The 18,819-nt window shown below is 47.3% G+C and overlaps 1 protein-coding gene across 1 annotated transcript in view; it reads left to right on the top strand.

Annotated features, from left to right (window-relative positions):
- The first annotated feature begins 226 nt into the window (after positions 1-226).
- Positions 227-18,819, top strand: part of LOC139267377 (uncharacterized) — a 290,673-nt gene continuing 272,080 nt past the window's right edge. The window contains exon 1 of the mRNA XM_070885623.1: positions 227-550. Within this exon, the coding sequence (XP_070741724.1) occupies positions 255-550 (296 nt within the window). The 5' untranslated portion in view covers positions 227-254. The remainder of the gene's footprint in view (positions 551-18,819) is intronic.

Here is an 18,819-nt window from a genome sequence, read left to right on the forward strand (position 1 = left end):
TCTCACTCTCGCCATATACAGTGTCGCAACGCCTGCTTGAACAACAGTCAATTGTTTGGGGTTTGCTGTGAAGTCATGAAGAGGGAATGAAGTGAGCGAGGCTCTTTCTCAATCCGTTTGTGCTGCAGCACACCTCGCGGGCCAGCCAGCGCAGCCCAAGTTTGGAGCTGAGCGTCCCTGTCAATCCGGCTGGGCTGGGCTCTCCCTCAGTCAGTACACGAACCACCGACCGCTGGTGCTCGCTCGCTGGCGGCATGGAGAGGTCGGCGGACAAGCAGCAACAGCAGAAAGGGTTGAAGAAGAAAATCAGCAGAGTCTTCCACCGCAGCAAGTCGAGCGGCGACCAGGGCGAGGAAAGTGGCCAGGCTGTCAGCCCGGGGCCGGACTGCCCCGCCGGCTCGCAGGCTGCCTCCAGCAGCAAGAGGAGAAGTTGGGGAAGCTGGCGCCTGAAGAAGAAGCCCAACGAGCAGTCGGGGCAGTCGGTGCCATCCACACCTCTGCTGGCGGGAGGGAGCCTCAGCGGACGGCTGACCCCGTCGGGGAGTCAAATGTAAATCAATCCTTCTTACCCTTTTTTGCTGGGGTTTTGTCGGGCAGACTCTTTAATATATATATATATATTCTTATATTCTAGCTACTAGCCTTTCAATGCAGCTTGAGGTGAGATGTTTACTTCTGATATATGCAGAGTCGCTTGAGATGAAATCGGCGGGTTGTTTACAAAATGACCTGAAATAACCCGGTCACCAGATCAATAATCAGTCTCTGCTCATTCTCAGCCAGTGCCGCCTGTATCGGGGTTAGATCGCGGAGAGCGCACTGTGAGGAATAGAGCCCCATCGTGGCATTGCAATATGAAGTTCGCAGAAGTGACAAATGTAAAATTATCGAGGCAGGTAGGTTGGTGAAATGTTCAACCCCCCCTGCCCGCCTGCACCACGCTGCTCAATTGGGATTTACAAACGGCCGAAGTTTCATTCCAATTCAAACTGCGATGAGCGTAACTGCACAGTGCCTCTCCCCACACAAAAAGAACAGTAAACTGAATTACTGAAGAGATAACAGACGCCTTTGCTTTCATGGCAGCGCCATATAATTGTTGGACCTGTACCCAGACTGCAATGTTTAGACTGCGAGGGCAAGGCACGGGTCACAACCTGCTCATGGCTGGTGTTGTTGCTGGGGCAGCAATACTGAAAGGGAAATCAATGATCTACCCCACTCGGCACTGCCTCCGCCAATTCCTACAACAAAAGATATTGCAATTTACAAAAAATCCTTCCATTTATTTTGGAAAGGGGCGGGCTCTGGATGGTGTTTCTCCAGCGATGTGCAGAACCATTACTCTTCTAATTATTTGAGTTGATCCTTCCGTGTTTCTGTGGGCGAGGGGGTTTTATATTTATATTTGTATTGTCATCCGTGGCATTAAAGTGTAGAAACACAAAGGGCCGCATTGAGAAACATCCAGGGCTGCAAATGGATATTCGTCCATGTCGGAAGTGGTTTGCAATTCTTTTAATTTTCAAACATTTTTGATTGAGAGCAGGAGATAAAAGTGTGTTGATGTCAGTTGGTGTAAAACCTGCTTTGGTGCTTTCAGTGTACAGCAGCAAATTGTTAGTTTACTCCACAGTTACATTTACTTCACCGGAGCACAAGAGTTTGGTGAGGTGTAAATCGGACATGTTGCCCGCTATCTTCCAACCATTTCTGGCAAGCCGAGCATTTATTGACCATCCCTAATTGCCCTTGAGAAGGTGGTGCTGAGCTACCGTCTGGAACTACTGCAGTCTGTGTGGTGAAGGTACTCCCACAATGCTGTCAGTGAACGAGGTCCAGAATTTTGACCCAGTGACGATAAAGGAACGGCGATATATTTCCAAGTCAGGGTGGTGTGTGACTTGGAGGTGGTGGTGTTCCCATACACCTGCTGCCCTTGTCCGTCTAGGTGGTAGAGGTCGCTGATTTGGGAGGTGCTGTTGAAGAAGCCTGTGGTGGAGGGAGTGAATGTTTAAGGTGGTGGATGGAATGTCAATCAAGCGGGCTGCTGTGTCCTGGATGGTATTGAGTTCTTGAGTGTTGTTGGAGCTGCACTCATCCAGACAAGTGGAGAGTATTCCATCACACTCATGACTTGTGCCTTGTATGGTGGAAAGGCTTTGGGGAGTCAGGAGGTGAGACACTCACCGCAGCATACCCAGACTCTTGTTGCCACAGTATTTATGTGGCTGGTCTAGTTAAGTTTTTGGTCAATGGTCATCTCCAGGATGTTGATGGTGGGGGATTCGGCAATTGTAATGCCATTGAATGCCAAGGGACGGTGGTTAGACAGTCTCCTATTGGAGATGGTCATTGTCTGGCACTTGTGTGGCACGAATGCCACTTGCCACTGAGCAGCCCAAGCCTGAATGCTGTCCAGGTCTTGCTGCATGTGGGCATGGGTTGCTTCATTATCTGAGGAGTTGCGAATGGCACTGAACACTGTTCAATCATCAGCAAACATCCCCCCCTTCTGACCTTATGATGGAAGGAAGGTCATTGATGAAGCAGCTGAAGATGGTTGGGCCTAAAACACTGCTCTGAGGAACTTCTGCAGCGATGTCCTGGGGCTGAGCTGATTGGCCTCCAACAATCATCGTCCTTTGTGCTAGGTATGACTCCAGCCAGTGGATAATTTCCCCCCTGATCCCCATTGACTTCAATTTTACTAGGGCTCCTTGATGCCACACTTGGTCAAATGCTGCCTTGATGTCAAGGGCAGTCATTCTAACTTCACCTCTGGAATTCAGCTCTTTTGTCCATGATTGGACCAAGGCTGTAATGAGGTCTCAAGCTGAGTGGACCTGGCGGAACCCAAACTAACCATCGCTGAGCAGGTTATTGGTGAGTCATCAGCATAGGCGGTCCCTCGAAATGAGGATGACTTGCTTCCACACCAAAAAAGGATGAGTTCACAGGTGTTTCAATGAAGGACCCGAACTACATCCTGAAGGGTGGAAGATGCCTGTGCGTGGATTTTTTAAAAGTGTGGTGGCTGTTGCACACCAGCTACCACACGGGCTTGACAGAGCTAGGTCTTGGTCCAGTGGCAAGGATTACCCAAGACGATTGGAGACCAGCTCTGCTGCACGGACCTAGTGTGCGCACACATCGCAGTGTGGGCTGGCCCATGCTACCCCATGGCCTCTGGCTCCAAATTCAAGCCTCCCCTGGGCCCCAATCACATCCCTCTACAGTCTCTCGCCGCTCCTTTTCCTCGATTTCGCTGCTCTTGCTATGTCTGCCCACACTCCAATCACCGACCTGGACCTTCAGTGACTAGAATTCAGAAGTATTCCACTGGCTGTGAAATGGTTTGTGACGCCCTCATTGTTGACGTTCACCAGCACCGCCGCCGCCATGCTGTCCGGAGCTCATGTTGTTGATTGGAACTCAGCCCGGAGCTCGCGCTGTTGATTGGAATACTGCCCAGAGCTCGCGCTGTTGATTGGAACACTGCCAGGAGCTCGCGCTGTTGATTGGAACGCAGCCGGGAGCTCGCGCTGTTGATTGGAATGCTGCCCCGAGCTCGCGCTGCTACTCTGAAAACGCTTGCGTTCCGGTGAGTAAGTGCCGCTTGATAGCAATGTTGATGACCTCTTCCATCACTTTGTTGATGATTGAGAGTAGACTGATGAGTCAGTAATTGCCCAGATTAGATTTGTCCTGTTTTCTGTGGACAGGATATAACTAAGCAATTTTCCACTTTGTCGGGTCGATGCCAGTGTTGTAGCTGTACTGGAACATCTTGGCTAGAGGTGCGCCTAGTTCTGCAGCATGAGCCTTACAGCCGAGATGTTGTCGGACCTCATAGCTTTTGCTGTGTTCAGTGCGTTCAGCTGTTTCTTGATATCTTGTGGAGTGAATCAAATTGGCTGAAGGCTGTATTTTGTAATGGTGAGGACTTCAGTAGCAGACCAAAATGGATCATCCCCTCGCCCCTTCTGGCTGAAGATGGTTGCCTTGTGTTTAGCACTCACGTGCTGGGCTCTGCCATCATTGAAATGAGGATGTTCATGAAGCCTCCTCTTCCCATTAGTTGTTCAATTGTTCACCACCATTCACGACTGGATGTGGCAGGATTGCAGAGCTTTGATCTGATCCATTGGATATGGGATCGCTTAGCTCTGTCTATAGCAAGCTGCTCCCGCTATTTAGCATGCATGTAGTCTTGTGCTGTAGCTTCATCAGGTTGGCACCTCATTTTTAGGTATGCTGGAACTGCTGACATGCTCTTCTGCTCTCCTCATTGAACCAGGGTTGGTCCCCTGGTTTGATGGTAATGGTAGAGTGAGGAATGAGATTATAAACTGTGGTGGAATACAATTCTGCTGCTGCTGATGGCCCACAGCACCTCATGGATGTCCAGCTAGATCTGTTTGGAATTTATCCCATTTAGCACAGTGGCAGTGCCACATAACACGCTGGAGGTGTCTTCAGTGCGGTGGTCACTCCGACCACTACTGTCATGGACAGATGCATCTGCGCCAGGTAGATTAGTGAGGATGAGGTCAAGTAGATGTTTCCCTTGGGTTGGTTCTCTCACCACCTGCCGCAGGCCCATTCTGGCAGCTCTGTCCTTCAGGACTCAGCCAGCGTGGTCAGTATTGATGCTCCTGAGCTTCTCTTGGTGTTGGACTTTGAAGTCCCCCATCCAGAGTATATTCTGTGTCCTTGCTACCCTCAGTGCTTCTTCCATGTGGTGTTCAACATGGAGGAGTACGGATTCATTAGCTGAGGGAGGGTGGTAGGTGGTAATCAGCAAGAGGTTTCCTTGCCGATTTTTGACTTGATGCCATGAGACTGCATGGGGTCTGGAGTCAATGTTGAGCACTCCCAGGGCCACTCACGCCTGACTGTATACCATTGTGCTGCCACCTCTGGTGGGTCTGTCCTGCCAGTGGAGATTGATGGACAGGTCTGGGACGTTGGTGGAAAGGTATGATTCTGTGACTGTAACTCTGTCATGAGCAAGGCACTTGATTTTTGCTGTAAGGGCTTCTACATGGCTATGCTCTTGCACCCCAGCGGTGAAGAAGAAAATCTGCTTGATAGGGTTACCATACTGGGAAATATCAAGAGCAGTTGAATAATAGAAATAGTAATAATAGGACTGGGGAATGCGCAGGAGAGGAATCCATATAGTTAGCCCAATCAGATTACTAGTTTAACATTTGTTGTGTTTTTGAATTTGCATAGATACAGTTTGCACCCTTTTCATATCTGGTGGTTAGAAAGAAACAAATATTGCAGAATAAAGTTTATGTCATTGCAATATAATTTTCATCTAAACTTAGATGGAGCAAAAGCACTGAACATATTCAAAATATACTTCAAATCTTTCATGGAGTACAATCTTTCATAACAACATCTTTATAAGGAAAGAAAGGCTTACGTTTCTATAACACTTTTGGTGACCTCAGGATGTCCCAAAGCACTTCACAATCAATGAAGTACTTTTGAAGTGTAGTCATTGTTGTAATATAGGAAAATATAGAGAACATAACAATCCTTTGCCAAGTACTGAATGTACATGTGCACTGATCATAAGAGACAGAATATATTACTAAATAATTAAGGTCATTAATTTTTAGGAGCAGGTTTGGGATGTGACCATAAAATGTAAAACAGAGCTCTACTGCACTAGGTCGAGACTTATAACCCTATCCAATGCATAGGGCTCAATTGGAACTCAAAAGTCAGATTATCTGAATTCTTACTCACAACCTGCTCCAAATCGTAAAATTGGCTGGCGGCAGGTCAGTGCTCAGAAAAGCTACCCTTGCAGGCTAATAACACTCGCCAATAGAAATGCTAAAACTGGGGCCAGGTCTGTAAAACATGAAGGTCAATATACATAGGTCCCATAGACCTCAATAACATTTCAGTCCAGGACTATAAACCTGTCTTCTGGAGATCATGAAAATATAAGCAGGCATATAGTTTTTGAAGCTCTGTAAAATTGAGTCTAGGTCGATGAAACTCTACCATGTACTGAACCTTCACTGATGATAGAGTTGTACAGGATGTGTGGTAACAGATGGTTATGCAGGCGATAAAAGCTTGCCTGAGCTCTACGACAATGAGCGTTTAAAAAAATTTGTTCATGGGATGTGGGCGTCTGCCAGCATTTATTGCCCATCCCTAATTGACCTTGAGAAGGTGGTGGTGAGCTGCCTTGTTGAATCGCTGTAGTCCGTGTGGTGAAGGTACTCCCACAATATTGACTTTGTCGCAGCGGTATGGTACACCTGAGTGGCTTGCAAGGCTATTTAAGAGGGCAGTTGAGAGTCAACTGCATTGCTGTGGATCTGGAGTCACACATAGGCCAGACCCGGTAAGGACATTAGTGAACCAGATGGGTTTTTATTGAAAATCTGGTGGTTTCATACTGATACTAGCTTTTTAATCCAGATTTATTTTATTAACTGATTTTAAATTCCCCAGCTGCCGCGTTGGGATTTGAACTCTTGTCTCTGGATCATTAGTCTAGGCCTCTGGATAACCAGTACAGTAACATAACCACTATGCTACCGTACCCATACAAGGGTATAAAACCACTTTTATATTGGCATCCTTGAGCTGGCTCACAATTTTTACTTTACTAAATCCAGCTGTGTTATTTTGGCAACAGTACATCTTTCCTGTCCTACGTACTTCAGCCTTCCAATGTGCTGGCAACAGAAGACGGGGCTGGTCTGCTAAATTGTGTCAAAGGCTGCAGAGGGATCAAGGAGGATGAGTTGGGATAATGCACAATGGTCACAGTCACAGCAAATGTTATTCATGACTTTGATTAGGGCTATTTTGGTGCTGTGGGAAAGGCAGAAATCAGATTATAAGGAGTTGTGGGAGAGATGGGCATTGAGAGGTAAGGGAGGTCAGAGATGGGACAGTAGTTAGAGAGAATAGGGTGTGTTTTTTTGAGGAGGAGGCGATGCTGGTTGAATGCAGGGAGACAGTGCCTAAGGAGAAGATGGATGGACGTGAGCTTAGTGGAAATTGATTCAAAGAAGCAGGAAAGGTTATGAGGGAGATGTAAAGAAACTAGAGGGAGACAGGGGTTCAGGGCTAGGATGGGGGCGGTTTGGCTTAATGGGTGAGGGAAGGCAGAAGCAGGATAGATGAGCTCTGTTGTCATGATAAAATGAATGAGCTCCTCACACTCAACAAGAAGTGCAAGAGCTCATAAACTTCTTTGTCACCAAGATTGAGACCATCCAATCAGCTGCCTCTGCTGAACCCCACCCTTCCCCTTGTCTATCAAGCCTAGTTTCCTCCTTTCCGAGCCCTGTACCTGCACCTTTATCTAATTCCTCTCCTATTTCCCCTCACGCCTTCTCCGAGCTCATATTGTCCATGAAACCCACCTCTTGCACTCTCAACTCTATTCCCACTCAATGGCTAACCACCCAACTTCCTTCCCTGGCTCCCATGCTTGCTAACATTGTAAAAGGTTCTCTCTCCTCGGGCACTGTCCCCCCAACCTTTCAAATCTGCTGAAACGGCCCCCCCCCCCCCCCGCTGCAAAAAACCCCCACAAACTTGCCCCCCTGTCCTTTCAAACTACCACCCAATCTCCAACCTCCCTTTGCTCTTACATAAGTACATAAGAATTAGGAACAGGAGTAGGCCATCTGGCCCCTCGAGCCTGCTCCGCCATTCAAAAAGATCATGGCTGATCTGGCCGTGCACTCAGCTCCACTTACCCGCCCGCTCTCCGTAACCCTTAATTCCCTTATTGGTTAAAAATCTATCTATCTGTGATTTGAATACATTCAATGAGCTAGCCTCAACTGCTTCCTTGGGCAGAGAATTCCACAGATTCACAACCCTCTGGGAGAAGAAATTCCTTCTCAACTCGATTTTAATTGGCTCCCCCATATTTTGAGGCTGTGCCCCCTAGTTCTAGTCTCCCCGACCAGTGGAAACAACCTCTCCGCCTCTATCTTGTCTATCCCTTTCATTATTTTAAATGTTTCTATAAGATCACCCCTCATCCTTCTGAACTCCAACGAGTAAAGACTCAGTCTACTCAATCTATCATCATAAGGTAACCCCCTCATCTCCAGAATCAGCCTAGTGAATCGTCTCTGCACCCCCTCCAAGGCTAGTATATCCTTCCTTAAGTAAGGTGACCAAAACTGCATGCAGTACTCCAGGTGCGGCCTCACCAATACCCTGTACAGTTGCAGCAGGACCTCCCTGCTTTTTACTCCATCCCTCTCGCAATGAAGGCCAACATTCCATTCGCCTTCCTCATTACCTGCTGTACCTGCAAACTAACTTTTTGGGATTCATGCACAAGGACCCCCAGGTCCCTCTGCACCGCAGCATGTTGTAATTTCTCCCCATTCAAATAATATTCCCTTTTACTGTTTTTCTTTTCCAAAGTGGATGACCTCACATTTTCCGACATTGTATTCCATCTGCCAAACCTTAGCCCATTCGCTTAACCTATCTAAATCTCTTTGCAGCCTCTCTGTGTCCTCTACACAACCCACTTCCCCACTAATCTTTGTGTCATCTGCAAATTTTGTTACACTACACTCTGTCCCCTCTTCCAGGTCATCTATGTATATTGTAAACAGTTGTGGTCCCAGCACCGATCCCTGTGGCACACCACTAACCACCGATTTCCAACCTGAAAAGGACCCATTTATCCCGACTCTCTGCTTTCTGTTCGCCAGCCAATTCTCTATCCATGCTAATACATTTCCTCTGACTCCGCGTACCTTTATCTTCTGCAGTAACCTTTTGTGCGGCATCTTATCGAATGTCTTTTGGAAATCTAAATACACCACATCCCTCGGTACACCTCTATCCACCATGCTCGTTATATCCTCAAAGAATTCCAGTAAATTAGTTAAACATGATTTCCCCTTCATGAATCCATGTTGCGTCTGCTTGATTGCACTATTCCTATCTAGATGTCCCGCTATTTCTTCCTTAATGATAGCTTCAAGCATTTTCCCCACAACAGATGTTAAACTAACCGGCGTATAGTTACCTGCCTTTTGACTGCCCCCTTTTTTAAACAGAGGCATTACATTAGCTGCTTTCCAATCCGCTGGTACCTCCCCAGAGTCCAGAGAATTTTGGTAGATTATAACCAATGCATCTGCTATAACTTCCGCCATCTCTTTTAATACCCTGGCATGCATTTCATCAGGACCAGGGGACTTGTCTACCTTGAGTCCCATTAACCTGTCCAGCACTACCTCCCTAGTGATAGTGATTGTCTCAAGGTCCACCCGTCCCACATTCCCGTGACCAGCAATTTTTGGCATGGTTTTTGTGTCTTCCACTGTGAAGACCGAAGCAAAATAATTGTTTAAGGTCTCAGCCATTTCCACATTTCCCATTACTAAATCCCCCTTCTCACCTTCGAAAGGACCAACATTTACTTTAGTCACTCTTTTCCTTTTTATATATCTGTAAAAGCTTTTACTATCTGTTTTTATGTTTTGCGCAAGTTTACTTTCATAATCTATCTTTCCTTTCTTTATTGTTTTCTTAGTCATACTTTGCTGTCGTTTAAAATTTTCCCAATCTTCTAGTTTCCCACTAATCTTGGCCACCTTACACGCATTGGTTTTTAATTTGATACTCTCCTTTATTTCCTTGGTTATCCACGGCTGGTTATCCCTTCTCTTACTGCACTTCTTTTTCACTGGAATATATTTTTGTTGAGCACTATGAATGAGCTCCTTAAAAGTCCTCCACTGTTCCTCAATTGTGCCACCGTTTAGTCTATGTTTCCAGTCTACTTTAGCTAACTCTGCCCTCATCCCACTGTAGTCCCCTTTGTTTAAGCATCGTACGCTCGTTTGAGACACTACTTCCTCACCCTCAATCTGTATTACAAATTCAACCATACTGTGATCACTCATTCCGAGAGGATCTTTTACTAGGAGATTGTTTATTATTCCTGTCTCATTACACAGGACCAGATCTAAGATAGCTTGCTCCCTTGTAGGTTCTGTAACATACTGTTCTAAGAAACAATCCCGTATGCATTCTATGAATTCCTCCTCCAGGCTACCTCGTGCGATTTGATTTGACCAATCGATATGTAGGTTAAAATCCCCCATGATTACTGCCATTCCTTTTTCACATGCCTCTATTATTCCCTTGATTATTGTCCGCCCCACCGTGAAGTTATTATTTGGGGGCCTATAAACTACGCCCACCAGTGACTTTTTCCCCTTACTATCTCTAATCTCCACCCACAATGATTCAACATTTTGTTCATTAGAGCCAATATCATCTCTCACAACTGCCCTGATATCATCCTTTATTAACACAGCTACCCCACCTCCTTTCCCTTCTTGTCTATCCTTCCGAATTGTCAGATACCCCTGTATGTTTAATTCCCAGTCTTGGCCACCCTGCAACCACGTTTCTGTAATGGCCACCAAATCATACCCATTTGTAATGATTTGTGCCGTCAACTCATTTACCTTATTTCGAATGCTGCGTGCGTTTAGGTAGAGTGTTTTAATACCAGCTTTTAAACCATGATTTTTAGTTTTGACCCCTGCTGCAGCCCCTTTATATTCATACATATTGTCCCTTCCTATCACCTTGTGGTTTACACTTACCCCAGTGCTACTCTGCTCTGTTGCCTCCTGCCTTTTGCATTCTTTCTTGGGGTCCTGTTCATCTGCGCTCTCACCCACTCTAACTAGCTCAGAGCCCTCTCCTGGGTTCTGAATACTCCTCGCATTGAGGCACCAAGCTTTCAGGCTTGCCTTTTTATTACACTTTGACCCTTTAGAATTTTGCTGTACATTGGCCCTTTTTGTTTTTTGCCCTGGGTTTCTCTGCCCTCCACTTTTACTCATCTCCTTTCTGTCCTTTGCTTCTGTCTCCATTTTGTTTCCCTCTGTCTCCCTGCATTGGTTCCCATCCCCCTGCCATATTAGTTTAACTCCTCCCCAACAGCACTAGCAAACACCCTCCCTAGGACATTGGTTCCGGTCCTGCCCAGGTGCAGACCGTCCGGTTTGTACTGGTCCCACCTCCCCCAGAACCGGTTCCAATGCCCCAGGAATTTGAATCCCTCCCTGCTGCACCACTGCTCAAGCCACGTATTCATCTGTGCTATCCTGTGATTCCTACTCTGACTAGCACGTGGCATTGGTAGCAATCCCGAGATTACTACTTTTGAGGTCCTACTTTTTAATTTAGCTCCTAGCTCCTTAAATTCGTCTCGTAGGACCTCATCCCTTTTTTTACCTATGTCGTTGGTACCAATGTGCACCACGACAACTGGCTGTTCTTCCTCCCTTTTTAGAATGTCCTGCACCTGCTCCAAGACATCCTTAACCCTTGCACCAGGGAGGCAACATACCATCCTGGAGTCTCGGTTGCGGCCGCAGAAACGCCTATCTATTCCCCTAACAATTGAATCCCCTATCACTGTCGCTCTCCCACTCTTTTTCCTGCCCTCCTGTGCAACAGAGCCAGCCACGGTGCCATGAACTTGGCTGCTGCTGCCCTCCCCTGGTGAGTCATCCCCCTCAACAGTACTCAAAGCAGTGTGTCTGTTTTGCAGGGAGATGACCGCAGGGGACCCCTGCACTACCTTCCTTGCACTGCTCTTCCTGCTGGTCTTCCATTCCCTAGCTGGCTGTGGACCCTTCACCTGCGGTAAGACCAACTCGCTACACGTGCTACTCACATCATTCTCAGCATCGTGGATGCTCCAGAGTGAATCCACCCTCGGCTCCAATTCCACAACGCGGTCCGTCAGGAGCTGGAGGCGGACACACTTCCCGCACACTTAGTCGTCAGGGACACCGGAGGCGTCCATGACTTCCCACATGGTACAGGAGGAGCATAACATGTGTCCGAACTCTCCTGCCATGACTTAACCCTTAGATACACTTAAATTGGTGACAACACTGTTAACAGGTTACTTACTGATATAAAAAAGAAAAATCACTTACCCCTTTGGCTGTGACATCACCTTTTGATTCCTTTCTACTTGTGTTCTGCTTTTTCTCCCGGCTGGAGCTGCACAAGCTGGGCCTTTATAGGCCTCACCAACGCTGCTCCCGCCTCTCGCCGACTGCCGCTGCCTGTGGAACATCCGCTGGGCCTTTTGTAGGCCTCACCATGCTGCTCCCGCCTATCGCTGACTACTGCTGCCTGTGGAACACCCGCTGGGCCTTTATAAGTCTCACCACGCTACTCCCGCCTCTTGCCGACTGCCGCTCTTGAAAGTTATTGAATGCATTGTTGCCTTCCAAATCCGTGCCCATCATTCCTGCAACACCATGTTTGAATCCCTCTAATCAGGTTCCTCCCCCCCCCCTGCCACAGCATTGAAATGGCCCAAAATCACTGTGCCCATGTTGCACTATCCCCCCTCATCCTGCTTGTCCTCTCTGCAGCCTTTGACATGGTTGACCACACCATCTTCTCCAACGCCTCTCTTCCGTTGTCCAATTTGAGTGGGACTGCCCTCGCTAGGTCAGAGGATCTCCTGCAATGGCTTTTCTTCCTGCTCCTGCACCATTACCTCTGGAGTCTCCCAAAGATCTATCCTTGGTCCCCTCCTATTTCGCACCAACATACTGCCCCTCAGCGATTTCATCCAAAGACATGACGTCAGTTTCCAAATGTATGTTGATGACACCACCACCTCTTGTGACTCCTCCACTGCCTCTGTTGTCAACCTGCTCGTCCAACATCCAGTCTTGGATGAGCCGCGATTTCCTCCAGTTAAACATTGGGAAGACTGACGTCATTGTCTTCAGCTCCCGCCACAAACTCCATTCCCTTGCCACTGTTCCAGGCATTCTGTTTGAGACTGAGCTGAACTTCCAACATCATAACCTCTCCATCACAAAGACCAACTATTTCCCTCTCCATAACATTGCCTGCCTCAGCCCATCTTCCGCTGACACCCTCACCTAGGCCTTTGTCACCTTCAGAACTGATGACTTCGGTGCTCTCTTAGTTGCCCTTGCACCTTCCCGTTATCTTCAACTCATCTAAAGGCCCGTTGTCTAATCCCGCACCAAGTCCTGCTTACCCATCACCTCTGTCCGAGCTAACTTTTATTGGTTCTTGGTCCCCCAGTGGCTCAAATTTACATTTATAATTCTTGGGTTTAAATCCTTCCCTGTTTGTGCACCTCTCTATATCTGCCCCCTTTTCCAGCTCTACAACCCTCCCCCTTAGAACTCTCAATTCCTCTAATCACCTCCTCCCATCACTCCATCATTAGCAGCCATGCCTTCAGCTACCAGTCTCAGTCTCTAGAATTCCCTCCCAAGCACTCCATTTTTCCACTTCCCTCTCCTTTGATGCTCTTTAAAACCCAACTCTTTGAACAAGCTTTTTGTCAGCCTTCCTAATTACTGTTTCTTTGGCTCAGCATGTTTCGGGATGCTGTATAAAGGCAAGTTGTTGTTTTTGTTGTTGTCGACAGCCACCTCCAGTTTTTTGTGGGTCCATGAGTCTGCTGGAATTATGGGCCAGGTTTAAGTAGTGTGAACATCAGAAGCTGGTTCACAAACGGAAAACTCCAAGCTAAAACAACGTCTGTATAAAAAGAACTTAAATTTGCCTCATTAAACGCCCTAAAACTTGATCTATTTCATTGAACTAGGCAGTAATGCAAACTCACTGAGTCTTATTAACAATGGTTTAAGAACCTGAATAGCACTCACCACAGAAGATGAGGGCACAGTTTGTTGCACACAAGTCAAACTCACAGCTGCTTTCATGGTTCTCCCTAACTGTACAGGAGAGAAGAAAGCTTCTGTGAATGTGTGTGTCTATAAAGGGAAGGTGGGTTGGCAGGGTATTCAACTGTGCAGTACATTGGGACAGAGCCTGAACCTGTCCTTATCTGAGGTTCACACGTGGCCAGCGATCAGGAGTGGGGACTCAAGCTGATCTTTCACCTCCTTAGCCCAGAGATCTGTGGCCATTTGTAACCTCTTCACTGCGGCCAACTGACATAAGTTAATTTAGCACAGCAATCAAACTTGGAAGCTTCTGATCTGGTTAGTGCAGTGAAGGAGTGAGCCTTTGGTGCAGCGGCTGCATTCCTGTCTCTGGGCCAGAAGATGCAGGGCTCAAACCCATCTCCAGACAGTCCCGGCAAGTGGAGTCACGGCTCCAGCTTTGAATTCTGGGTTGACATCCATTGAGATACTCGCATCCAGTGAGTGAGGGTGGCCTCCCCCATAACCTATGAAGGAAAGACTTGCATTTATATAGCGTCTTTCATGACCACCGGGCGTCGCAAAGCACTTTACAGCCAATGAAGCATTTTTGAAGTGTAGTCGCTGTTGTAAAGCAGGAAACGCAGCAGCCAATTTGAGCACAGCAAGCTCCCACAAACAACAATGTGATAATGACCAGAAAATATGTTTTTGTTATGTTGATTGAGTGATAAATATTGGCCAGGACACCAGGGATAATTCTTCTGCTCATCAAAATAATGCCGTGGGATGTTTTACATCCACCTGAGAGCAGATGAGGCCTAGGTTTAACATCTCATCCAAAAGACGACACCTCTGACAGTGTAGCACTCCCTCAATGCTGCACTGTAGTGTCCACCTAGATTTTTGTGCTCAAGTCTCTGGAGTGGGACTTGAACCCACAACCTTCTGACTCAGAGGCGAGAGTGCTACCCACTGAGCCACGGCTGATGCTATGGGTTGTGGGAGTCCATAAAACCCTCCCGCCATATAGGACTGACCACCCTATTGGCCAATATAAAGATGGCCCTGGAAGGAATGTTAACGCAGCCTGTCAGACTGTTAATCTTCCTGCGAATCCTTCCACTATTTCACGCTGATCCCCAAAGGGAACTACAAGAAGCCACAATATGAAGTGCAGTGCATACCATATGGTACATTTACCCACGAAACCAATGGAGGAGTTCCTCTTGTACTTTGGGATGAGCAGGGGTAGGACACATACTTAGGAACATAGTTTTTTCGTGACAAAAAAAGACCCAAGGTACATCTCGTCCACCTGGTCACATGATAATGGAGTTACTGATTAATCATAGCAATCAGTCGTTATCATTTAGGCCCCAGTGCTGGAAAGCTTTGGGAACCATAGGTCCAAAGTTACCTCTTCGTCCGAAGCACTGACCATGTCATGTCTCAAATTACTTGATAAAGTGCAACGTCCCCACTGACACCTGGGAGTCCCTGGCCAAAGACCGCCCTAAGTGGAGGAAATGCATCCGGGAGGGCGCTGAGCACCTCGAATTTCATCGCCGAGAGCATGCAGAAATCAAGCACAGGCATCGGAAAGAGCGTGCGGCAAACCTGTCCCACCCACCCTTACCCTCAGGGACTATCTGCCCCACCTGTGACAGGGACTGCGGCTCTCGTATTGGACTGTTCAGCCACCTAAGGACTCATTTTAAGAGTGGAAGCAAATCTTACTCGATTCCGAAGGACTGCCTATGATGCATCCCAAAATGTTATTAAGTTTGTCTTGAAATTGTGACAGTTGGATTTTGATTAGCAAGTTAGTTTACATTTTTTCAAACAGCTAGACGATAGCTAATTTGCACATGAAGTTTCTGCATATGCAAATCAACTAAATTTGGAACAAGGAAAACATAGTTCAGCACCGCATATGGCTGTGGAAGGTTGTCGAAGTTTAACAGGAGACAGGAACCTGACGTGATGCAGGTTGTGCCTATGAATTTGTGTTTAAGGTTGTGTAGGAGAGTTGAGTCCCTTCCGTGATCTGTGTGGGAAGGTTTGGCTGGCAACAAGGTTCAGAAACAAAAATGAGGAGGAAAAAAAATGTAACTGTGGGGAGTAAAGCGTTTATGCCGTCAGCTTGAAGTAGGGAACGAGGAGTGTCTTGGCAGAGTCAGAAGATGAATAAAAGCCTGGATGAAAATATCAAGAAGCAGAAAAAAGAGGGAGGATTAATGTTTTCAGAGCAAGAATGGGGAAAACAGAAACTAAAGAGATAAAGGAAATAAAATGTGGTAATTTTTCTGCAAGGCAGGACAAGGGAAATAAACAAAGTCTGGTCTAAACTCACCATCTTTATGTTGCTATTTTTGTTGTGTATGGAGAAAGAGTCAGACTGAACACTGTGAGTTCAAAGTAAAGTGTGACCTTAGTCTTTTATTGCAGGTCTCCAGAGTGCCTCTCCAACCTGTGAAGCCTCCTTAAATACCTGTGCTCCCAAGGGAGAGCCCTCTGATGGCTGTACAGAGAAAATACAAGTCCACATATATAACAACATTCCCGCCGACCCCTGCCGCCCAAAGTCAATAGTGTAACTATTTACAATGTGAGTCGATCTGGGGCCCTTCTTGCCCTGGTTGATCACCTCGGTGTGAAAGCTGGTGTTATTGAATCATTTGTTGGGCCCTTGCTGGGCTGCTGTGCAGCTGGCCTTGCTGGGCTGCCTGGTGTGTTGGGCCCTGCAAGGCGGCTGTGGATAATGGGTTCTGCTTCGTGATCAACCGTGGTGCTGGTTGCCACTGGTGTGTATGTTGGGGGATCAAAAAAGGTAGGGTCCAAGGTGGGTTGCTCAGGATAGTCTGTGAATCTGAGTTTGATTTGGTCCAAGTGTTTCCGGTGAATGAGTCCATTTGAAAATTTGACCCAAAACACCCTGCTCCCCTCTTTGAAACATAGAAATCTACAGCGCAGAAGGAGGCTATTTTGGCCCATCGTGTCTGCGCCGGCCGACAAAGAGCTGCACGGCCCTCGGTCAGCAGCCCTGAAGGTTACATATAAACCTATGGCCCTGACAGTGCCGGGAACCCACTTGGGACCTTGTCCATAATTTAATACAAATACAGAATAATTGATTTCAATTTCGCGTGACACATTTGCACTATCATGGTATGCACTTTGTTGAAGCTGCCTGCTCTCTACCTGTTCATGTAGATCAGGGTGAATTAACGAGAGCCTTGTCTTAAGTGCTCTTTTCATGAGCAGTTCAGCAGGTGGGATCCCAGTGAGTGAGTGGGGTCTCGTGCGGTAGCTAAGCAGGACTCGGGATAGGCTAGTCTGCAGTGAACCTTCAGTTACCCTCTTCGAGCCTTGCTTGATGGTTTGCACTGCTCTCTCTGCCTGACCATTGGACACTGGTTTAAACGGGGCAGATGTGACATGTTTGATCCCGTTATGGGTCATGAATTCTTTGAACTCAGCACTGGTAAAACATGGCCCGTTGTCGCTCACCAGGACATTGGGTAAGCCGTGTGTGGCAAACATGGCCCGCAGGCTTTCAGTAGTGGCAGCGGACGTGCTAGCCGACATTATTTCACTTCAATCCACTTGGAGTACGCGTCTACAACCACGAGGAACATTTTACCCAAGAACGGGCCGGCATAGTCGACATGTACCCTAGACTACGGTTTGGAGGGCCAAGACCATAAACTTAGCGGTGCCTCCCTGGGTACACTGCTTAACAGCGAGCATGTATTACATCTGTGAACGCAGGACTCTAAGTCCGCATCGATACCGGGCCACCTCACGTGGGATCTGGCTATCGCTTTCATCATTACGATGCCTGGGTGGGTACTGTGGAGGTTATTGATGAAGGTGTCTCTGCCCTTCTTGGGGACCACTACTCGATTGCCCCACAGAAGGCAGTCTGTCTGTATAGACACTTCACCTTTGCGCTGCTGGAATGGCTTTATCTCTTCCTGCATTTCCACTGGGACACTGGACCAGCTCCCATGAAGCACACAGCTTTTGACTAGAGATAATAAGGGGTCCTGGCTTGTCCAGGTTTTGATCTGCCGGGCAGTGACGGGTGATTGCTCACTCTCAAATGCTTCCATAACTATGGCTAGATCTGCGGGCTGTGCCATTTCCATCCCCGTGTTGGCAATGGCAGCCTACTTAGAGCATCGGCACAGTTTCTTGTGCCTGGCCTGTGGCGGATGGCACAGTTGTATGCAGACAATGTGAGCGCCCATCTGTGGATGAGGGCTGATGCATTGGTATTTATCCCTTTACTCTCGGAGAACAGGGATATTAGTGGCTTATGGTCAGTTTCCAATTCGAATTTTAGCTCAAACAGGTATTAATGCATTTTCTTTACCCCATAAACACACGCTAACACTTCTTTTTCAATCATGCTGTAGGCTCTCTCAGCCTTAGACAGATTCCTGGATGCATAAGCAACTGGTTGCAGTTTACCAAAATCATTAGCTTGTTGCAATACACACCCGAAGCCATATGACGACACATCACATGCTAGTACCAAACGTTTACATGGATCATACACACAAGCACTTTATTTGAGCATAACAATTTTCTCGCTTTTACAAAGGTATTTTCTTGGCTTTTGCCCCAAAACCATTCGTCCCCTTTTCATAGTAAGACATGCAATGGTTCTAGCAGTGTGCTGAGACCCGGTAAGAAGTTACCAACGTAGTTCAGGTATCCCAGAAACGACCGCAGCTCCATCACGTTCTGTGGCCTCGGTGCATTCTCGATTACCTCCGTCTTCGCGTTGGTGGGCCTGATGCCATCCGCCGCAATCCTCCTTCCCAGGAACTCTACTTCAGGCACTAGGAAAACGCACTTCGAGCGATTTAACCTGAGCTCCACGCAGTTGAGTCGACTACAGACCTCCTCCAGGTCCTGCAAATGCTCGACTGTGTTCCGACCTGTGACCAAGATGTCGTCCTGGAGGACCACAGTGTGCGGGACCGACTTCAGTAAGCTTTCCATGTTTCTCAGGAATATCGCCGCAGCTGATCGGATTCCAAACGGGCATCTGTTACAAATAAAAAGACCTTTGTGCGTG

Source organism: Pristiophorus japonicus, chromosome 7 (genome assembly GCF_044704955.1).
Source record: "Pristiophorus japonicus isolate sPriJap1 chromosome 7, sPriJap1.hap1, whole genome shotgun sequence".
Lineage (NCBI taxonomy): Eukaryota > Metazoa > Chordata > Chondrichthyes > Pristiophoridae > Pristiophorus > Pristiophorus japonicus.